General features: G+C 50.3%; 1 protein-coding gene across 2 annotated transcripts; it reads right to left on the bottom strand.

The window, feature by feature from the left end:
* Window positions 1-700: 700 nt before the first annotated feature.
* Window positions 701-22235, bottom strand: COPS3 (COP9 signalosome subunit 3). Of its 2 annotated transcripts, none has more exons than XM_057716795.1 (12): window positions 22021-22235; window positions 18434-18563; window positions 15952-16064; window positions 15811-15860; window positions 14296-14388; window positions 13023-13202; window positions 10357-10497; window positions 8765-8938; window positions 5351-5437; window positions 2219-2332; window positions 1209-1289; window positions 701-1012 (listed from the first exon to the last, which is right to left on the bottom strand). In XM_057716795.1, exons 1-12 carry the CDS (start codon window positions 22073-22075, stop codon window positions 959-961), a joined length of 1272 nt encoding a protein of 423 aa, XP_057572778.1. In that variant the 5' UTR covers window positions 22076-22235; the 3' UTR covers window positions 701-958. The 2 variants fall into 2 exon arrangements, with proteins under 2 accessions (XP_057572778.1, XP_057572777.1); XM_057716794.1 differs by lacking the exon at window positions 22021-22235 and adding an exon at window positions 20095-21190.
* Between the last annotated feature and the right edge of the window lie 1404 nt (window positions 22236-23639).

The following is a 23639-nucleotide window of genomic DNA, read 5'->3' on the forward strand; positions in this document are numbered from 1 at the left end:
CCTCGCCCACTTGTTCACAGATCAGATGCTCCACGGCTGCTTTCCTGCAGCAAAGCAGCGGTCATGACAGACGACGTGGCCCCAAAGCCTCTCTATTAGGGCAACTTCTCAGGCATGAGGTTTCAGGGCTCCTTTTTGTAAATAATGAAAACGTGATTGGCGACACAACCTGATGCATTTTAAACAGCGAACGTTACTATCAAGACAGACATTCTTTAAGGACCAAATTCCAGTTTAACCTGACCATACTTCACAGCGGCTCCACACCATCCTGTGGCTAAGTCAGGAGCTGCGAGTGAGACGCACTCCAGAGTGAACAGAATCCTGAACAGAATCAAAACGTGACTGTGCAGATGAACAGAAAATGCTTCTGAAGACAAAGCGGGAAAGTCTGGCATTCGTCTCACAAAAAAGACCCTGCGACAACAAAAGAGTGTCGCACACACCGAAGGCTCCCGAGAGCACAACAGCATCTGTTAAGTCACCGTCCGTCCTGTCGTTCACGTGCACATTCATCCTAGTTATACAACACTACTGTTGTCTGACAGACTCCCCCAGCTTTTTTTTTTTTAAAGGCAGCTGATACCAACTTTAGATTCAAATCTTCCAATAATTCCTAAAATCTATATCTGTTCACAATGAATGTTCTTTAAAAGCTTTTTAGCGGAAAAGTGACATAGAAGACACGCCAATCTTCAAATAATTTAACACAAAAGGCAGATTTAATGCAGTAACAACATTGATCTGAGAATAAATCCCACAACAGGCTTTAAAGTTTGAAAATGGTTTCCTTTCTTTGCAGAGAGAATGGTTTTCTGAAAGCACATAGGACCAAAGACGTCAAAACAAAATGCACTGTCTTAACGTCCAGGGGAGACAGGCCGGGTCCTCGCTGCCGCTCTCCCGACACCTGCCCGGCCATGCGACGGCTTCGCTCTAACGCAGGTGGGCGCCGGCCTCAGGAGTAACTAGACGGCTTGTTTCCCGAATCGTCTTCCTGGGACCCCATGCTCTGCAATGGAGGGAGGGGGCAGTGCACGTCTCTGCCCTGGCCAGGGTTCCCGCCAGCCCCACCCCCATCCCTAAACACACTTCCAGCCTGGAGTCTGGAAACGCCCTCAAGCAGCCGGGACCAAGCTCACACTCCCGATGGAGGCCACCGCCCTGCCCCACCCGGCCCACTCCGTGAGTGAGGGGACCCCGATCACCTTCTGCACGAACTGGGGGTTCACTGTGATCTCCTGGTCCATGGCCTTCAGCCGCTCGTCCAGCTCTATGCACTTCAGCATCTGCGCATAGGAGGGGGCGGGCTGAGGGAGCTGCTTCAGGGCACTGTCACCCTCTCAGCCTGGACGACCACTGTGGGTGCCACAGGGTCACAGCCCTGGCCCAGATGGGTTTTGGAGTCAGCATGTCTGGACTCACAGTTACCACAGCATAAGTAGTGGGCCTCACCTACCCACCCAGCAGGGCCTGGGGGCGCCCCGTCAGCAAACACACTAGCATCTTCTGCGTCGAAACCTAAAACATTCACACTAAGGGTCATTTCAGGTGACATGTGCCATCACATGAGTTACCAAAAAAATTTCCAGTTTTCAGGGTTTTTAAAAAAATGTGGAATTGCCAAAAAGAGACTGGAGACATACTGCCTTGAAGATTCTGAAGCTAATGTTTGGTTCAATCCATTTGGTTCATGAGAGGTAAGAAGGCAGACGGCTACACAGCCCCAGCGCAGGTCCAGAGCCCAGCAGGCACTCAGCAGCCTGAGCCCGGCAGGTGCAGAGGCGACCGCTCCGCAGCCTACACGGCTGCCCAGCAGGAACCGCAGATGGCCTTCCCCTGCTGCCTGCTCCCCCCAGCGAGAGAGGGGTTTCCTGACCTTCGAACCCAGGGCTGCAGATTCCTGGTACTGAAGGCTCTACCATAATATCAGTGGCCATTCGGTGTGGATAAAACTGTACCGATTCTAAGACCCATCAAGTGTTTTAGGAGTTGAAGGAGGCTTGGTGAGCTAGACAAGAAAGCTAACCCACCATTTACTTACAACCACACAATCTGCAAGAGTCCACTTTGAAATTAACTTTCTAGGAAGCAAGATGTTCTTAGAAGCTAGTTGGGAACTTCCTGTTTTTAAAACTAAAATCATCCTGGAATACAGAATCCATATTTCAAGTATAACATCATGAACATCCACCCAAAGCCCAGCGTGCGCACGTGCCTCCTGGTCGATGCTGTGGAGCATGGCGGGGTTGTTGTATTTTTCAGGGTTATCGTGGAAACTGACCATCCCATCCTTCTGATTAATACTTGCAAAAATTTCACCATCTTCTATCTATAAGAGAGAAATCAGGAAAACAGTTTAGACCCAAACACTGCGTGAATATGTAGTATTTCAATACAATTAGGAGAAATCACAGGAAGGAAGGAAAGAAGGAAGCAAGGAAGAAACCTGTATGTGGACTTCTAAGCACCACCTGCTCACTCAATGACATCTATTATTTGCATGGCACCAAGACAGGGTGAAATCCACATACAGTGGATTAACCATTTTATTTTTATGCTATCCGCTTATTTTTTTGTCTGTGTGGCATGTGGGATCTAGTTCTCCAACCAGGGATCGAACCCACGCTCCCTGCACTGAGGGCACGGATTCTTAACCACTGCACTGCCAGGGAAGTCCCAAATTAACCACTTTAAAGTGAACAATTCAGGGGATTCAGTTCCACTTGTGATGTGCAGCCACCACGTCTACCCCATTCCAAAAGCTTCCACTGCCCACAGGGGAGCCCGCCTGCCCTCCTCTCAGGACCCTCAGCCACTAGCCGACTTTCTGCTCTACAGACCTGCCTGTTCTGGACGTTTCAGGTCAGTGGAGGCAGACGATATGTGGCCTTTGTGTCTGCTTCTCTAGCACAATGTTTCTGAGGTGCCCTTGCATCTGTAGACCATTTCTGTGAGACATAACTGACATCACCCTTGCATTTTACAAAGTGAAACCCTAACACATTTTTGTTTCAGCCCAGCAGAAACTATCTCCTGGTCCTTTAGGAAAACTCTTCTGCCAGGGCTGACCCCAAGGCAGTCTCGGAGTCCATGTTCTTCGCAGCAACAGCTGGGGATTAGCTGACTGATCCTCACAGCCAAACCCTGTCCATGACATTAAAAAGGGAGAAGCCAATAAAATCCTAAGGAGGCTGTCATTCTAACAAACTGCTCCCCAGGTGACAGAGATCCGTCTGTCTGTCACAGGAGAGCTGAGCCGTCTGCTGCGTCCAGCCAGGGACGGGATGGGCCTATCTCATGAAACACGCTCCACAGAAGGCCTAACCCTCCGACTCCAAGGGTGCAGAGAGCTGCCTCTGCCCAGGACCCGAGGCCCGGCTCCCCACAGCAGCGCTTGGTAAGAACTACAGCTGGAAACCACCCAAGCGTCCCCCAACAGGAACGCGGCAGCCCTGAAAACGACCAGCTACAACGATACACAGCACTGTGCGTGACTCTCGTGATGCTGAGGGAAAAAAGCCAGACCCCAAAATCCATGTGCTGTACATTTCCTTTCACATAAAGCGCAAAAACAGGACACCACTAAAAAACAGGGTGTTAGAAGTCCTGTTAGAAGTCAGGATAATAAGAACCTCTCTAGGCAGAGGTAGGGCTGGAAGCAGGTTTGAGAAGGCTACACAGTGTATGATTCCAAATGTATGACACTCTGGAAAAGGCACACTGTAGAGGAAATAAAAAGATCAGTGGGGGTGGGGCTGAGGACTAGACGGAGCACAGAGGGTTTTCAGGGCAATGGAAACACGCCACACGATACTACAGGGATGCATCCATGTCCTTACGCATTTGTCCAAACCCACAGAACGTCCACCACCACGCACAACCCCGAAGGTAAACTAAGGGCTTCAGGTGAGGACACGTCAGTGCAGGGTCATCAGTGGTAACAACTGTCCAACCTGGTGGGGGTGCGGATGAGGGGCAGGCTGTGCGTGGGGGACGGCGAGGAACTCTGTACTTTCCCCTCAATTTTGCTACGAACCTCAAACTGCTCTAAAAAAATTAAGTCTTATTTACAAAACAATCCCTGCCTTCAAAAATTCCACATGGTAGGGCAGGATTTTTCAAGCTCGGCACTACTGACATCTGTGCCGGGCGCTTCTTTGTGGAGGGGGCCGCCTCTGCGCCGGGGGACCTGTAGCAGTGTTCCTGGCTCCACTCACTGGATGTGAGTAGCGCCCCGGCTGTGGCAAGCAAAACCGTCCCCAGACATCTGCCCTGGCAAATGCCTGAGTCCACCAGGGCCTGTCTGGGCTGGGCCAGCACTTCGCTGGCCGCGTCCACACGACGCACACGCTGCTCCCCACCACGGACGGGCAAGTCCGGGGAGGTGCGTGGCTGACCCACTGGACGAAACCCTGTGGGCAGCAAGGTGCGCTCAGCAGGCTTTGTTTGGGACGTGTGTCTCTGTGTTTTCAGGGTTGGGTTGAAGGAAAAAAACCTCAAAACATTTGTAAACTGAGCTATGGAAATAAAATACTCCATTATCACAACTGAAAACAGTTTCATGACTGCAAGTCCTGACCTGGTGCCGCCACTCCTGAGACCACAGGGGAGATCCCTAGCAGGAGGTGCAGGACATGGGCCGGCGACGTGGAGACGCGCCTGGCCCAGGCAGAGGACAGAGCTTTGCTCCTGCTGGGTCAGGTCACAGGCATGCATTTACATAACTCAACAGGCAGGCAGACGATGCTATTTGAACTCGGTGGGTTACCATGTCGTCGTTTAAATGCTTAGCCAAATCTGGGGAGTGGGGAGTCACAGCTGGGAAGTAAATGGGTGTCAGGTGTCCTGTGACATCTGCTTTCTGGAGGCGGCGCTGAGCGCATGGGTGTCTGCTCTGAGTGTGGCTGCAGGGTGACATGGCCCAGGAGGGGGTGAGTCAGACTGCCACTCACGGCGTCACCAGACCCCCGCCCCACACAGGGCTCGTCCATGGGCTCATCACAGACCCGCGGGCAGAGCAGCGCCGCTCTGTGCCTCCTCGTGTACTTCAGATATTCCACAAGTGTTTTAAATGATGTTCACAAAAACCGTGCCAATGCAACTATAAACAAGGAGCACGACTAGGACACAACCGTGTGTAACATGAGTACACATCACGGGAAAACACAACCGTGTATAACATGAGTACACATCACACAGACTGTAAGGAAACCCATGCAAATGTCCACAGCGGTTGACCCTGGATGGGGCCCCTTCCTCCTCTTTCATGTTTTCCATAGGGAACACCTGTCACCTTTATAAGGACAAAACCCACTAATTAACTTTTGAGAAAGAGCAACACACTTACCATGTGCAGGACATACTTTTCTGCCTCCTGAGGTCCAGACAACTGCACACGACTTGCCATATCTTGTAACGACAGTGTTAAAAAGGTCTGAAATTCAGAAGTTAGTTAATCACAGGTAGAAACACTGCGGAAAGACATTTTATAAATGTGTGCAGAGTTCTACCGAGTCACTGAAAATTTGCTTTCCGATACTGCACAAGATAATTTTTTGTTGTGAAGGTGACCTGAAATGGATGAACTATGGTTTTAGCATCAGTCTCCTAGAGGAATAATGGCTTTTAGAAAGTACCCCACGGGTGCTTCCTGTACGTCTGAAATGACGTGCGTGCCAGGCTGTTTGCTGCGGCACCACCTGCAACGGCAAAGATCAGAAACCCCCAGACGTGCACCAGCAGAGGACGGGCTGAGTGCAGCGCGATTATATAAGCAGACTCCTGCACAGAGTAAAAACTTACAGAGTGAGGACACTCTGGAAAAGAATCCAAGATATGTGCGTCATTATGTATAAAAAAGGACGCAGAACAAGGTGTACAGCACGCTCACATCTGTGTACAAGGAAAGAGTGCAGACGCGTGACAGCACACACGCGTGTGAATGCATGTGCTCCTATGTGCACCAACGATCTCTGGAAGGATACCCGAGAAGCGGGTGACGCCGGGCTGCCCCTGGGGAAAGGAAAGGCCGGCTGGGGTGTAGGAACTGGATGGAGATTTCTGTCTCTTTGAATTTTGTGTTGTAAATGTATTACCTTGTAAATAATACAAAATTGAAAAAAATCACATTTATCCTTCAACATTCAGAGCTAGAATGCGTAAACAAACGGGGTTAAAAGGAAACCAGTGTTTATCACTGGTTTGCCTGGAACTTGAAGAAAATGCCCCTTTTCAGGAACAAATTGAAAGAGCTCTTTTTTTTTTTTAGGGCAGCTGGCAATATTTACAACAATGGCATTTTCAGAGCAGACCACGTTAAGACTCTGATGTTGAAAATGCTTTAAAAAAAAATTATTTATTTATTTTTGGCTGCATTGGGTCTTTTTTGCTGCACACAAGCTTTCTATAGTTACAGCGAGCAAGGGCTACTCTTCATTGTGATGCAAGGGCCCCTCACTGCAGTGGCTTCTCTAGTTGTGAAGCATGGGCTAGTAGTTGTGGCACATGGGCTCAGTAGTTGTGGCGCATGGGCTTAGCTGCTCTGTGGCATGTGGGATCTTCCTGGACCAGGGATCAAACCTGTGTCCCCTGCACTGGCACGAGGATTCTTAACCACTGCACCACCAGGGAAGTCCTGATGTTGAAAATGCTTGGTAAGCCAAGAACCAAAAAACTCTATTGATACATATACTTTAGTTCAGAGGGTAGCACCCCTCCCCAAATGAAACTACTGTTAATTCTAAGAAGAATCTAAATAGTTTAGCACTAATGAGGACTCAAAAGTGAACATCTCTAAATACCCAGAACTGTCATTTTTACTATTTCAAAATAAGGAGAAACTTCCACTTGAACATCCACCAGAAGAGGCCTGGTTGAGTAAGTTATCACCAACTGTACCACAGAGTACGACGTACATTCATTGTGATACAGGCTTATGCTGCCATGGAAACCAGGTGAAGACAGTGAAAGTGGCAGGGTGCAGCACAGCACACACAATACAATCCCCACCGCAGTTAATGGGAGTATCCACACACAGAGCAGAGGGGTCCAGAGACACACCCACAAAACACGGATGTGGGGCAGACTTGATAACCCCACGTGATAACCCCTTCTCCCAGGCTGCCCTGCGGCCAGCCTTCTCGTCCCCAACACCCACGCACAGTGCACCTGCTGAGGCGTCTTCAAAAACCTTTGACTGTTTGCCCTTTGAATAAGAGACAACTAACCTGGCTGGAAAACCTCTGATGCCCATCTACTACTCGGGCACCAGGCCATGATACCATGCGACTCCTGATGGCAGTGCCCCTGCCCACCAGCCGCTGAGGTGCCCCCCCCAGGGCCCCCGGGAAGGGCACACTGGCCCAGCAGACCCAAACGAACGGTAAGTCACCACACACCGGCCCAGGACACTGGTGGCCGAGCAGGCACTGCCCCGCCCTGGACTGGCCACCTCAAGGCCCTTCATGTTTGTTTGGTCACACTCTGGGTCCGGATTTATGGGATCCAAAACGGAAAACGGCTCTTTCTGTGTGAAGTACACCGACATCTCAGTACACGCTGTCAACTGATTCCAAAGTGACAAACTGGGGCTATCTCCCGAGAGAGTTTACCTGGTAACTTTTGCAGTGATGTCTACTGGTTAGATTCGCTACGTTCTCATTCTTCATTTAACTTTTACCTGCCATTTTGCAATTTAACATTTTTTTGAACATGCACTGTCTTCTCTCCTTGTTCACGTTTTGGTTTTCCACCTAAACTCCCAGTACCAGTCACCTACAGGTGCAGCGTTTCCCAGCAGCTCCTTTCGATGGGGAGACAGGAATTTACTGTACTTAGAGCAGCTGTGTTGGCACCTGGACCAAACTGAAAATGCTGTAAGGAGAATTCAGCAGCCGGTCACAGCAAAGCTCTTAGGTCCGGTCTTTTTAGCCTGTGGGTCAAGCTGGTTTTTCTCTGACTGACAGGGGACATTTGATTTTTATCTTTTTTGAGGTGCTTCTCTTTCAAGTTCTCCGTTTCTCTCTTACACATTAGTGTCTGGATTACTTGGAAGGAGCCTCCCTCCGGTGCACAGAGAGCCTCAGGTAGCGATTCTCCCAGCGTGGCCGACGGCCCCCTGGCTGCCCCTCCCCCGGGTCCCCTCTGGCCTCCCTGTCATCTGAGCTGCATGCTCCCCCTCCCCCACCAGAGCGTGGCCGCGCTCCCCAGCACCCTGGGACAAGAGCCACCCCTGCTCTTTGTCAGTTTACTTCCACCTGCAGTGAATGCCTTCCTAGCTCATGGGGGCTGCTTCTTTTTATACGTCCCTGGATGGTTTTAACACCTCATAATAAGCGTTATTTTCCATCATCAAAAGCCACCGGGTTTATTCTCATCTTGAAAATAAAAACCACACAATCGGCTCACCTCCCCCAGCTCCCGTGCGCCAGCTGTGTGCCCGCAGGTGGGTCAGCCTGCCACGAGGTCCTGAGCTGCAAGGCTGTGCCCTCGGCGTCACCGTCTGCTCGGACCATCTCCCTCCCTCGGGCTGCCTGTCTCTGCCTCCCAGTGCAGCCACACTGCCCAGCTGCTTCCTCTTCACCTGTTCCTCTTCCCAAACACCCTGCACTAGCCCCGCAAAGACCAACAACATCCACCAAAGGACCCCCCCCGGGGGTCAGGGGAGAGCTCTCTCAGGACAGGACCCTGCGCTGCTACCTCGGTGCCGAGAGAACAAGGGGAGAGGAGGGGCCCGGGGTCGGGGATGCTGGCGGGGCCTCACCTTGGTGAGCCTCTGGATGTTCTTCTTGTACAGCGAGGACAAGCACTGCTTCACCAGCCCCATGTTGTTGTCGCGCGTGAAGGTCTCGCTGTGCTTGGTCACCAGGCCGCGCAGCTCCGAGGGGTTGTTGGTGGAATAAACTTGCGCGAGCTCGTGATACGCGTTGCTAAGAGGCTAAAGGGGTGCAGGCGGGAAGAAACCAAGTCTGAGAGTTAGAGGAACGGAGCCTGTGTAAGACCCAAAAGAAAACATGGCACGTGGAGCAAGTACATTCAACACCCTTTACTGTTACCTAACAAATTATAATTTACCCAAAGCAAATGGCTAGTTTTCAAGGCCAAGGACAGAAATTCACCATGGAGTAGTTTACTGTCAAACAAAACACCCACCCACTTTGCAGTACAGAGCGAACCACTGCACAGCAGGTGCAGTGCACGCATTTAGTAAAGGCACACAGGTCTTTTCTCTCCATTGGTGGCTCCTGATTTTTCTCTTGATAATCCGCTTTGGGAAGAGAGAAGGAAGAGTCCCACTCTTCTCAGCTCCCTCCTACTCACACACACCTCATCAGGTGCAAGGGGAAGGCGACAGGGCTGAGCGCCCACTCAGAGCTGAGCTGCTTCCGGCACCACACGCACGCCCCTCTACCCTATGTGTGAGAAGCCTGGCAGAGGCCCGAGAGAAGGCGAGTGGTCCTGAGGAGCACAGGCAGACACGGACTCAAACCTGCATGCCCCCCACCCTGGAGCCTGTGCCCTCTTCACCACTCTGCTATCACTGTAAACAAACCGTAATTCTGGGGCAGGAGGCCGAGTCACGAGGACCTCACCTTACGAAAGCACTAGGGCCACCTGAACCGCCATGGGAGCTCTCCAAACCTGCGCATCCCTCCCCCGAGGGCTCCGAGGGCCTCCTAGCCGCCTCACGCCCCCATCTGTGATCAGCAGCCTGGAGCCCCAGAACCACAACAGGCTCTTAGATGAAGGACACGGGCCGCCCTCCACAAGACAGCACAGAAATCTCATCAACAATACTTTCAAACTGATCTCCTGAAGTTGCGAGTTTTGTACAATGAGGGTCAGCATAAAACTATTATCAAAATGATAGCAACTTCAATCAAACAAAAAACAAAAAAACAACAACAACAAAACCACGAGCACGTATTATCATGAAAAAAAAAAAAAAACCTAGGCCATTTCTTCACATGTTCCCAGGGCCGAGTCCTCAGGCAAACAGGAGCGGCTCGGTGAGCAGAGCGTGGGGTCTGGTAAGACCTCCCAGCACTTGGTCAAAGTGAGAGTCCAACGGAGTCAGCACTGCCTTTCCAGGACCTTAAACATCGACACCCACGATGACCCTGAGCCAGGCCGTGAGAGCAGACCCTAGAAACACTGCACCCCAGCCGGTGATCGGTTGGCGTGCACAGATGGGGGGCGTCGGGGTTCTGCCACACTCCCAGCCAACATCAAGTGGACGTCTGCTAGCTTACGATGCCCGGAGAGCGGTCACGTAAAATAAGACCCCAGAACTACGAATCGCCGCAACTTTGTATGAACAGAACATGTCACCTAAGAAAGCATTTAAAAACTCACCTTAATGAATCTACCCACAATCTGGGAGGTGTATTTCGGTAGCTGCTGTACCTTGCCGAGTAGTATCAAAGACACTAGGATGTACTTTTTATACGACTCCAACATGATGTGACTGACCGCCATGGCAGGGGTGGTAATGGCCTGGAAGGGAGAAGAAGAACAGAGTGGAGAGAGAGCTTCCATTAGGAAAATGACGCTTATTCTAAATTAATACCTCTTGTAACTACAGAACTCGCCCTCAGAACGCATCCTCCTCACTGGGCTTTGGTGCACTCACCAAGCTGTGCGACTAGCTCCACTACCCGGTGGTGACTACCCCTGCCCCTAAAAAGAAACCCCGGGCATTAGCGGTCACCTTGTCTACTCTGGACAGTGCGTATAAACGGTTTCTTTTTTTTTCTGGCCGCGCTGCGTGGCTTACAGGATCCTAATTCTCCAACCAGGCATCGGACCTTGGCCCTCGGCAGTGAGAGCTCGGAGTCCCAACCCCTGGGCTGCCGGGGAACTCCCACACGTGACTTCAGGTGGTCTTCTGTGAGCAGCTTCCACGTGACGCTGTCAGGGCAGACAGTCGTGGCCTATGTCAGGCAGGACCCCATTCCGCGTTACGGGCAAACGGTGCTCCACGTACAGAGAGGCCACCTTTTGTGAAGCCAGATCCTCAGCTGGCGGCACCTGGCCATTCACGTAATGTCTGAGAGGACATTTGTCTCCACTTCTCTTGGGTGTAATCCTGAGAGTGGAAGTGCTGGGTCACACGGAACTTTTAGGTTTAATCTTTTGAGGAACCGCCAGACTACCTCCGCAGAGGCCACACCACCAAACATCCCACCAGCGGTCACCAGGGTTCCGAATTCCCCACACCCTCGTCAGCACTTCCCATGGGCTCACCTTCTAACTTCAGCCACCCTACTGTGACTTCATACTACACCGTGGTTTTGACTTGCATTTCCCTGGTGACTAGTGCTTTTGGCCATCTGTATATCTTCTTTGGAGGAATGTTTATGCAAATCCATTGCCCATTTTTAAAGTCTGGGATTTTTATTATTGAGTTTTGTATATTCTGGATGTAAGTCTCTTATCACAAATGTGATCTGCAAATATTTCCTCCCATCTCTGGCTCCCTATCCACCTTCTTTCACCTGGATTCAAGAGGATTAAGAATTCAAAACTATCACAAAAACAAAACGAGCCCAAATCAGCCCAAATGTTCCAAATTGAAATACAAGCCACTGAGCCTATAAGGCACTTCTGAGCGTTACTCTACAGAAACACCCGAGCAAGCACACGAGGACACCAGTACGATGACACACATGCAGCCTGCTTTGCAGCAAGCCCCCGAACTTGCTCAGGGTCCCACCAGCCAGGGACAAGAAGAGGAGACTGCTCTCACTCTGCACTTTATACAACGCTGTGTGATCTGAATTTTTTCCAATAAGTACGTCTTTCTTTTGGATTTTAAAAAATCAGTAAAACAAAATCTGTGTCACCTTCTGAAATTAAGGTACTAATACCACCCGGGACTGATGCACCTCATTAAGACACAGCGCCATGAGGTAGACGGCCACTCGGGCAAAAGAGGGAATAAGCATATTGTCGGGGAAAAGTCTTCTGGCTGTAAACATAAAAAGTGCTGTGCTTTTAACACGTCCACTCTCTGTGTCAGAACCTCACGCATTCCCACCGCAACGCCCATTTCTCAGCATCCCTAGACCAAGCCAGCTCGCAGCACCTCTGCTGGCCCACAGAGCACCACGCGTGCAGTGGCTACAAGGTGTGTGGTCGCAGTTTTCTGAGGAACTGAAATGGTGATTGCACTCTCAGCGTGGTCCCCTGGAAGGGCCAATATGACCAGCCATGTCCTTGAAAGACACTGTCCCTGCCCAGCAGCACCTCTGGTCACCCTGCCCTAGGCTGCAGCAGTGCTGGCCAGCCCCTGCTCACGGAGCGACACTCACTCACAGGTGTGCGGGCACAGCACCTAGACATGCCGGGAGCTCCTCCCAGGCTTGGAATGTCTTTTATGACCCAACATGTGCTCCGCAGAAAACAGAACTGATGAACACCTGACCAATTGATCTTAAAACACTGGTTTAGCCAGTGCTGTCTCTTCTTAGGCTCTGAGTGAACCTCCAGAGCTGCGCAGTGTGCCTCATTACTCGGACCCCAAGGGGGGAGGCTCTGGTCACCATGTGCTCCTTCACGTCCTTTGAGTTACTGACCAGAAGAACGTCTTATTTATTAAAATAAGAAAAACTTGGGAGTCCCCTGACAGTCCAGTGTTTAGGGCTTGGCACTTTCACTGCTGTGGCCCTGGGTCCAATCCCTGGTCGGGGAACTAAGATCCCACAAGCCACGTGGTGCGGCCAGAAAAAACAAAACAAAACAAAAAAAAAAAAAGAAAAAGAAAAACTTAACCGAATATCACACCTGGTTCGGTTCCATCTCTTCCCCACATGCAGAGGAAGCTACAAGGGTCAAGAGACACGGAGAACTCAACCCAAACCAGACGGGGAGTCGCAGCAAAGCCTGGCTCAGACTCGGCCCGCAGGGCCCGTGCCTCCACTGCCCTGGGCCCTGGCCACAGGCAAACAGCCTCTGAAAGCACCCTCCCCCGCAGCCTGCACGTTCCCACACCCCTCGGGGGTGGGGCGAGAGCCGACTACCTGCTCGTAGAAGTAGAGAGCCCGCTCGAAGTTCTTCAGCCCAGTGTAGACCATCCCGCCGTAGTAGTAATAGCACAGGAAGTGCTTGGCATCGTAGGCGCCGTTCTCTTTGCAGATGTCCACCATGTCCACGTCCAGGTACGGGAGCGCAGGCTTAAAGCACTTCGCCAGCAGACACAGCTGTTGAAACATTTACACGAAGCCATCATTCTAGGCACACGTTGGCAGGAGCAAATTCGTAGATTCCAGAAAATTCTAGGTAATATTTGGTTTTGCATCTGACTAAAATGACCTAAATGTCAACACGTTATTCCATCTTCTCAGGCCTTCAGAATAAAACAGCGTTGCTTTAGACAGACTAGCCAGCCGCACACAGAGGGCTCCACCTACAGGTGCACCCCAGGTGTGGCCTCTTCTCTTCGCTGCCCGGTGGAGCGAGAACAGCTTCCCTCCAGTCACTCCTTCTCCATGTCTGAACCCTCAGGAAGCGTGGGGAAGGTGAGGCACAGGGCACACACAGGCGCCAACCACCGCACACCCGAGGTGCACAGACTTAACCACATGTACGTCACACCTCCGCCACAGAAGTTTTGTAAAAGAAATAAAGAGACACAAAAGTACATCTCCACGTGAAATCAGAACATGTGGTAGAAGTGATCCACATACTGTGTTATTCACTCAGGAAACAATCTAGAGACCCCACAAGCACTGGCTCCACCCATGTTATGGAATTCTCTGTAGCTGTAAGGCATTGACATAGAATCGCCTCCAAGACACAGAATGAAAAAACCAAGGTACATAAGACAGTGTACAGGTTATGACTATCTGTGTTTAAAAACAGAGAGGAAAATATCCACACATCTGCATAAACGACATCTGGCAGGGCGTGTAAGAGACCACCAGTTCCAGTTTCCTCTGGAGACAAGGGACGGACGGTCAGTGAGCAGGCAGGAGGCGGGCTTCACTGTGCACACGCCCCTTGGCTGTCTGGGTCTGCAGTCACGCAACACAACATAAGTGAGGTGTGAGAAGCCACCTGGTCTGTCCTCAGGTCCCAGAGCTCCTTACTGGGACTGTTAAGGTCACGAGTGCTACTCACCCCACCTGGTCCCACATCACCAAGTGACCAGCTGGGCCTTAGCCCGTGGTCTGCATTCAGCAGCCCCAAGATTCCCTTCCCAGTAACAGGTGCAGCTACACATTCCGATGCTTAGGACACAACACCATCGTCACCAAGGCCAGCCCTGACTCAGGGCGACCCCTGGCTGCTCACCTGGCAGAGGTCAGCGTGGACGGAGGTCAGCTGGTTTGTGTTCATCTGCATCTTGTCAATGGCCTGCTTGAGGACACCAATTCCACGCAGGGGCTGTCAGAAAGGACACCTGTCAGCACGCTGGGTCCTAGGCTGTCACTTAGCAATGAAAACAGCCTACTGATGGGCTCTTCTAAACAAGAGGGGGGTCCCACAGCCTCGCAGGGAATTTCTGTCCTCATTCAGTCAGAAAATCTTGTCTTAAGCTGTTTATTGTGATATGTAAAGTAATTCAGCACAACTTTTTAAAATCATGAAGCTTTCTCTAGTTATTGCAGTCAACAATCAAAAGCAATATCACACTCTCAGCAGCTCATTACACTCACAGCTAAACAAACAACAAAATCTTCCAAATCATTTACAACAAATGAGACCCGTGCTCAGGAGACTTAGCTGTGGACAAGGGCTCTGGCTCTGTCCTGCAGGGCAGCCTAGGTGTCACCTGTAAATCCTCTCCAGCAGCATCTCTCACCTGATGGTAAATTACTGTTGCAAGTGATACCACAAGCTACAGATGGACCGTCTTCCTGCCCTGATCGTGAATAACAAGACCAAGAACCACACGAGGCACAACCAGCCTCTGGAGAGGAGAGGTGACCGTAAAATAGGGGAGGAACTTACATGTTTTTTTCAGTAAAGACTTGTTGGGCTTTTTTCACCATCTCCCTCAAACAATTATGTAGTGCTCCTACAAAACTGGTTCTTTGTTTACAGCCTCTTTCACGCTAGTCTTAAAGTTCAATTTCAAATCAAAAAGAAACATCCAAATTACAACTTGTGTCAATATCACAAAAAACAAAGACTTTACCAGACTAAAGGTGACTAAAGAGACATACAATGTAACCCAATCCCTGATCTGAGATTTTCTTCTCTTATAAAACATGTCAGCGAAGTGACTGGTAAAATTGGAGTAAGTTCAGATTTGTTAAAGGGTGCCTTCAATGTTCACCCCCTGCTGCTGGTCACTGCTGCAGTTATGTAAGAGAACGTTCTAATCTATCCTAGTTTTTAAGGAACGCTCCCTGAAGTACTCAGGGTAAGGGGCACCACATCTGCAACTTTCCCTCCAATGGCTCAGAAAAAAAAAGAGAAAAGAATGACCAAGTGTGGTAAGACACTAACACCTGGGGACTCTGGGTGAAGGGCATTTATGGCAATTAATTATACTAACCTAACAACTTTTTTGTAAAGCTAACATTACGTCATAATTGCAAGTCAAAAAGTTTAACAAACAAAAAAGTGGCATTTGACAGCACAAAGGGTGCTAGAATGGCAGTTTCAAACGCAAGCAGCAGCCGCCCCCAGAGGCACCACTTCTGTGGTCTGAGCCCCCACAGCAGATGCTGAGCTCTGCACACGGACCACGCACATCCCAGCGTTAGGATCTCAACACCAGGCTGGAACCCTAACACTGAGCTCATCGTGCAGGTTAGAGGCGTGCAAAACAGAACTATAAATCTCGAACAACATTCTTACCTGCTTTCTTTCCACAAGTGCATTTGTTAGCTGATGGCAAAGCCCAGCAACTAGACACAACAATAACAAAAGATTGAAAATATATACAACTACAGGGCAGAATATTTTCCGTAGAAAAGAAGAAAAAGTTGTTCCCCTTACAGGTGTCAGTTGCATAGCGAATGTGCTCCCCGTTACAAGTGCTGATGAAGAGCTGAACCTGAGAGAACAGCGTCTCAAAGTCAGGAACACTGGGCATAGAAAACTTCACAAACCTACAGCAGAGAGAAAAGAACCAACTTGTCCTGGTGTCTCACAGGAGAAAACGCAGCAGCCCATCCTGCCTCCGACGCTCTGTGAGGTTAAAGGAGTCACGGTATTTTTTAAAAATAAGAACTGGAATCTATGAGATTCTCCTGGTCTGTTTCTTTGCACAATCAAGACACAAAACACAGACATAAGTAGAGGTTAAGGAAAATATGCTTGAAAAAGAACAACTTTTACCCAGAGCAATTACCCAGAAATAAAACACATCCAAAAAAGAACAACTTTCAAAAAAGAAAACTCTGTTAAATGAGGCAAAATATCAGGTTGTCTAATACTCATGAAGTAACTGAATATTATCACGTAACCAAAAATTTTAACAAATACTTCTCTTCTGTGTTCCAGTGTGCTCATTGCTGCTTACTCACTTAGAAACCCGCTGTGGCTTTTCCTGCCTGAGAAGAACAGACTGAAGCTACGGGCTGGCTGGAGGCCGCGCAGTGGCTCGAAGCCAAGGTGCTGCCCCAGGAGCCCAGGGATGCTGGGCGACCTGGGAGAAGAACTAGCTGCAGGACTGGAAGGAGTGGGGCGGTGAGAAGAGGGACAACTCCAGTGACCCATCCCAGTCACCTGGCAGGTAGTGCCACCAAGTGCCATCGTAGACACCGAGGGGGGTCAGAGAGAGGTTTCGGGGAAGAAATCACATAAGCTACCACCACTTACACATTGCTTACAAGTAAACTTCAAGCTCTTCTTTAAAAAACAAAAAAAAATTTCAATGGTTTAAACTCATTTCAAGAAAAATGAAATGGGTGTTACTGCCTAATGACAATTTCTCCACCTTTCAACTTGCACTTCCATCTACATAGTATTACTTAACGCCACCTTACACCTGTAATTACACTTTCCAAGTATCAAAATGTGTGCAATCTCATTTGGGCTTCATAATAGGTCATTAAGGCACTGTGATTTCCATTTTATAAATAAAAATATGAAGCTCAGGGTCTCATGCCTCGTAATCAGCACAACACAGATTCAAACCCAGGGGACATGGAAGCAAGGTCGGGGTTCTTCCCAGGTTTCCTTTAACTGATACACAACATAAAACACCTTATACCTTCAAAAAGCTTTCACACACATTGTCTCACTTGACATACACGTCTCTGTAAGTTGACGTGTGTACAAATCACGCTATCTGTTCTTTTAATCAGAAAACACAGCCGGCAGAGTTAGTTTCCAGCCAGCCTCAGCCGGCAGAGCCTTCTATAGCGGAGACCCTGCTCCACAGCTGCGGCTTTGGGCAGCTACCGAGCCCTCAAGGTATGGTAAGTACAACTGAGGAGCTGAATCTTTCACTTTCTTTCACTTTATTTAGTTGTAAAGATGTACATTCAAACGGGCACACGTGGCTACTGGCTGCCGTCCCGCCGAGCACGGGCTGGACCTCTCGTTCTGACAGCGCCTTCCTCCACACACATCTGTCTCAGGAACCCCAGCGTGAGTGAAGCCGGACCCTCACTTTAGGTCAATTTCTTCTCAGTTTATTTACATTATTTCAACTTTCATGACAACCATAAAACCCCAATTTATAACACTACAACATCAAGAGGAAAAAATTCAACTGTCAAGTACACAGAGTCGCAAGAGTTCAATAGACCAACTGAAATAATGTCTACTTCACTTAGTCTTAAAACAGCTTAAACTTGTACACCAACTATAATTTTTTTATAAAGGGGGAAAACCCAGCTTAAACCTGTCTGAAGGGAACTGGGAGCAAGGCTGCCCTGGATCACGGGTGACTCCACGCAGTGTGGCCCCGGTGCTGTCCTGTCACGCGCCTCTCTGTTCTTTCTAAGCGAGAAAACGCGGATTATCCGATGGACTGTATGAATGAAAGTATTCAGATAAATGCAAACCACAGTGCCCACAACTGAGACGGCCATGCATTTTTTAAAAATACGTTTCAAACTTTACATAAACATAAGAGTTTTAAAAAAGATAAAACCGAACAAAATACGAAAGCACCTGCTGTGCAGCACAGGGAACTCTACTCAGTGCTCTGTGGTGACCTAAGTGGGAAGGAAATCCAAAAAAGAGGGGATACATGTGTACATAGAACTGATTCACTTTGCTGTATACCAGAAACTAACACAGCATTGTAAAGCAACTATACTCCAATAGAAATTAATGAAGAAATAAATAAAAATAAAAGCAACGATTAGCTGCAACAAGTTAAAGGTAATTACTACAACGTGACTTCAATTGTGCAAAAGAGCTCAATGCCGTTTACAGGGCTTACTTCCTACACCAAAAAAACAAAGCCAGAAAGTGCAGCACTGAGGTTGAGGGCATACAAAACCACAGAGGAAGATGCCCTTACAAAACAGCGAGGACGCCCAAGGAGTGCTCCTGGACGTCCAGAGCCCCCAGCACGGTGTCCAGGTGGGACAAGTTCTTCGCAAGGAGTTCCCCACTCTTGTTGATCAGTTCACAAAGCTGAGTCATTTGCCCTGGAAAACAGGAATAACACTATCATTCAGTTACAGCATTAACCAAACCAAAGGAAGTCAAATCCCAGACTTCACACCTCAGACCTGCACGCACCTGAAGATGACTTCTTCTCCCTCCTTCACTTCAGACGAGGACCCAGAAGGGCCAGAGATACCAGGAGACCTTACCTGCGGCCTCAGCACTCAACTTCCCACCTTCCTCTGGCCCCTGAAGGTTTTCCCCTTCCTCCACTCCCGCTTCCAGTCCCCCAAGCCAGCAGAGCACACGTTACCGGCTGCACCACCTCACCTCCATGACTGTGACTTCACCTTACGGCTAGGCCTCTCGGTCCACTCCTTCCTCTCTCCTCCACCTTCATGCAGATCCCCCCCATTTCCTGCCCGGACTCCCTCCGTCTTCCCAGTGGTCTGCCTCCTTCCATCTCTCACCTGCAACCCGCACCCTACACAAATCCCATCACACTCCTCCAAACACCACCCCCTCCGTCTGACGTCCTGCGCCTCCCCTCACACACCAACATCCCTGTTCCCACCTTCAGGTCTCTGCATGGCTGTTCTTCAAGCTGAATGCTCCCTTGTCACTCTTCCCCCACAACCTGCACGACCCCCACGACCTGACTCACTCTCATCAACAGGCAGCCTGAGCCTCCCCCTCCCGCGGCTTTTTGTCCTCTGTATTCCCTGCATCACTGGGATGGTGGTGGTAGATCATTCACGTGAACTCGGGGGACAGCCGTCTCTTCCCCAACTTCAGAACGCAGTGCTTGCTTAGCATCCAATCAATCAACAAGCAGCTTGTTGAATTAATCTCCTAATGGACCTGCTGATCTCTCCCCCATACCACAATGTTATGTCTTAACAACTAAGGTACAGAATCTAGGCCAGAATCAGACTCACCAATTTCCCCCTAAGGAATTTTCTTTTTCCACTGAGATATAATTGATTGACAATATTATACGTTTCAGATGTACAAGACAATGATCCACAATTTTCACAGATTATACTCCATTTATAGTTATTATAAGATACTGGCTAGATTCCCTGTGCTGCACAATATATCCTCGCAGCTTTTTTATACACAGTAGTTTGCACCCCTTAATCCCCTACCCCTGTCTTGCCCCCTCCCCTTCCCTCGCCCCACTGGTAACCACTAGTTTGTTCTCTATGTGTCAATCTGTTTCTTTTTTGTTATATTCATTAGTTTGTTGTATTTTTTTAGATTCCACATGTAGGTGATAACGTAGTATTCGTCTTCCTCTCTCTGACTTATTTTACTAAACACAAGGTCCATCCATGTTGTTGCAAACGGCAAAATTTCATTCTTTTTTATGGCTTAGTATTCCATTGTGTGTGTCTGTGTGTCTGTGTGTGTGTGTGTGTGTGCACACACGTCACATCTTCTGTATCTATTCATCTGCTGATAGATACTTAGGTTGGTTCCATATCTTGGCTATTATAAATGATCCTGATGTGAACAACGGGATGCGTGTATCTTTCCAAATTAGTGTTTTCGATTCCTTTGGATACATACCCAGGAGTGGAATCGCTGGGTCGTATGGTAGCTCTCTGGTTTTTTGAGGAACCTCCATGCTATTTTCCACAGTGGCTGCACCAATTTACATTTCCACCAACAGTGAACGAGGATTTCCTTTTTTCCACATCCCTATCAACATGTGTTATTTGTGGACTTTTCTCTTTTTCTTCTTTTATTTTTTTGGCTGCCTCAAGTCTTAGTTGTGGCATGTGGGATCTTTCACTGCAGCACGCGGGCTCATCATTGTGGCACGCAGGTTTTCTCTTCTCTAGTTGTGGCACGCAGGCTCCAGGGAACATGGGCTCTGTAGTCTGTGGCAAGCGGGCTCTCTAGTTGAGGTGAAGGAGCTCAGTAGTTGTGGCATGCGGACTTAGTTGCCCCGTGGCATCTGAGATCTTAGTTCCCTGACAAGAGATTGAACGCGTGTCCCCTGCATTGGAAGGCGGCTGCTTTACCACTGGACCACCAGGGAAGTCCCTATCTGTGGACTTTTTGATGATTGCCATTCCGACAGGTGTGAGGTTCTGATTTACGTCTCCCTGATGACTAGTGATGGTGCAGACTTGCCAAGCTTAATGGGCTGTTCCGATAACAGACAGCACGGCCACACTCTACACTCCCACATCCCACCAGCCGTCTCTCTAGTGACAGTGGAGGGTACACGTAAGTCCATGGGCGTTAACCTCTCGAGTTTCTGCCTCAATAGTTCTCTTACACATTCTGAACTTCAAGCTACCCACACCAACTATTTCTATTTAGTAACAGTAATTTTTCCTACTAAAAACATTCAAATGGTATAATGCTTAAAATCCAAGTGAGTGTAGCTACGAACTTTGATAATTTCTAGAACTTCTTACTATACTCTAAAATTTTTACCCAAAACAAACAAAACATTCCATTATCATCACACTCTCGTCAAAACAATAACAAAGAAAGTCCAAGATCTCATTAGGTATCATCTCTCAAGATAACAAAACTAGCTGAACTGGGAAATGGCAGTACCAACTCATCCTCATCTCATAAGGCAGCTCACCGGCAGGTACGAAGTAGCTTCTCTGCAGTGATCTGAATCACCCAGAAAGAAGCATTTCAGCCCATGATTTTCCCCCAATTAAATATCCAATCCCGAGCTGAGACCTAAGAGAAATGCCGGGTCACCCTGAAATCATAAGGCTGTCACCTCGTGCAGGCCAGGGGGGAGACGAACCTAAGGGCCCCAGGGCGCGTGTGAAACGAGCCCAACCAGACCGGGGCCGACGAAGCATCCTCTCATCCGAGAAAGCTCGGAACTAGGCCGTTCCCCTCATTCCGGCTCCGTGGGAGAAAACCATGAACGGGAGCAGGGGGGACGGGCTCCTCCACGTCTGCCGTCCGGGGAGCGAGAGGCACCCGGTCGGGGGCGGGGCTCGCGTCCCGGCACCTCCGCCCGGCGGCCGGAGCGCAGAGCGGCGCCTCGCACAGAGCAGGTGCGCGGAGCCGTCGGATGAGGGCTCCCGCCGGGCGCGCAGGCCCGCGGCCCCGGCTCTGCTCGGCCAACAGGCGCCCCGCCCCGGGGGAGCCAGGCGGCCGAGGCAGGGCCCCAACCCGCGCGGCCTGGGCGCCCGGCGCCCGGGAAGCAGACACCGAGCGCGCGGCGCGGGCGAAGGCGCGGACGGCTCCCCCATCCCCGCGGCCGAAGGCACGACGCGGAGCCGCCCCCACGCGCAGGCCAGGCCCGCGGCGAGGGCGGCCCGTCCCCGGCGCGCAGCTCCCACCCCCCGCGCGGCGCCGGCAGCCCCGCGGAGACGGGCCAAGCCGGCGGGGAGCGGGCCCCACAGCCGCGGGCCGCGGCTTCGCTTCTGGGCCCGGGGGTCCCGGCCGCACGCACACCGGGCGCCCCGACGGCGGGGGTGCAGGGCCGCCCGGCCCGGCCCGCCGCCTCACCTTGCGCCGAGAGCTGGCGGACGCTGTTGACGAACTGCTCCAGGGCGGACGCCATGTTGCCGGCGGCCGGGCGGCGGAGGCGGCGCGCGCGCGCGCGCGATGAGGGGCGGCGACCGGCCGGAGGGCCTCGCGGGGCGGTGACGTCACTTCCGCCGCCCGGGCACCGCGAGATCTCGACCCACCTGGGACCCGGGACCCGGCCCGCGTCTCCAGTCTCCCGTCTCCATGGCACCCGCTCTAGGGATGCCGCGCCGGAAGGCAGCTTGCGTTCCCTTCCGTCTTCACTCTGTGCGCGTGTGACGTCGCTCCCTGGATTTAGCCAGGCGGGTGGGCAAAGGAGGGACCCGAGCTCCTGGTTAGGCGCATCCTTTCCGGGTCTTGCCAGGAATGGCTGTCCCGTTGAACACCTGACCCAATCCTCCAGGCCCGGTTCGATTGCCACCTCTTCCCTGAGGCCTTTCCTGCGAGGTAGTAGAACGTTAAGTCCAGCCAGGCAGACAGCCTGCGTCCAAACCCCTTTCCTACCACCTGGTAGCTCTGTGACTCCGGGCGAGTTCCTTGGCAGAGGTGCCTTGTTTACCCATCTGTAAAATTCTCAAGAAAACCACACTTACGGTTGGAGGGGAGTGGTGTGAGGTGGGGCTGCAGGACAGACAGGGACCACGTCAAGCGTGCTGTTAAAGATACTGGCCTTCCCGGAGAAGACTGGGGAGCCGCGGAGAGTTCTGTGCAAACGAGCGGCATGATCAGACTTGCACTTGGAAAAGACTGGCTTCACATGGATAACCTCACCCGAGAGTCATTTAGGAAGCTGTTGCGGTAGTCAGTCGACATGAAATACAATAGTAAAAATTGTACCTTGAAAAAGAGATGGAAATAAATTGATGTACTTGGGACATGTACAGATGAGTGACTTTAGCACTTGTACCCTAGGACAGAGCTGTCCCTGTATGCTGTATGGCAACATTTGGTCCTCAGACAGAAGACAGGTGTTTTGAAATATAGGACACCTTTCCATGGAGGTACATGGATTTTAATAAAAGCCAAAAGCGTTTTGAGAAGTTAGGCACTACAATAATTCAAAATAGCCACAGATACTATCATACTTTAAATTGTGCGGCCTGTTCAGATGGTGGCATCTGTTCTGGAAGTGTGGTTGCTCAGCCAGCATCAGCAGCATGGCCTGGGAACTTCTTAGAAATGCAAATTCTTGGACTCCACTTTAGACTTACTACTTCAGAAACTCTAAGGGTGGGGCCCTGCCATCCGAGTTTAACAAGCCCTGCAGGCAACCCTGATGCACACTGAAGTTTGAGAACACCTGGATTGTGGCAAACAGGAGCCAGGGATCAAATCACACTCATTTCAAAACCACTAAGAGGCATCCCACCCTTCTCTCTTCCTCTCAAGAGTGAAATGATTGAAAGACACGTGGTTACAGGGATAACCTTGAATATATTATAACTTTTTTTAAGCTAGTTTTGTGTAAAATTCGGCAATTACTTGAGACACACCTTACAACTAACAGCCACAGCAGTGGGTGGAGACACCACATTTAATTAACTGTTTTTTCATTCTTTGAATACACATTTATTTTGTCTCTACTATGTATCCAGCCC

Source organism: Hippopotamus amphibius, chromosome 17, assembly GCF_030028045.1.
Source record: "Hippopotamus amphibius kiboko isolate mHipAmp2 chromosome 17, mHipAmp2.hap2, whole genome shotgun sequence".
NCBI classification, from domain to species: domain Eukaryota; kingdom Metazoa; phylum Chordata; class Mammalia; order Artiodactyla; family Hippopotamidae; genus Hippopotamus; species Hippopotamus amphibius.

What these genes read in the sequence shown, in the direction of transcription:
- COPS3 (XM_057716794.1), bottom strand. Translation starts at nt 20,152, where the DNA reads ATGGAGGTTCCTCAAAAAACCAGAGAGCTACCATACGACCCAGCGATT. An exon ending in TCGCTATGCAACTGACACCT is followed by an intron (nt 15,861 to 15,951) that starts GTAAGGGGAACA and finishes TGTTGTGTCTAG; the next exon opens with TTGCTGGGCTTTGCCATCAG. An exon ending in TCCACAGCATCGACCAGGAG is followed by an intron (nt 1,290 to 2,218) that starts GCACGTGCGCAC and finishes TCCTATGCGCAG; the next exon opens with ATGCTGAAGTGCATAGAGCT.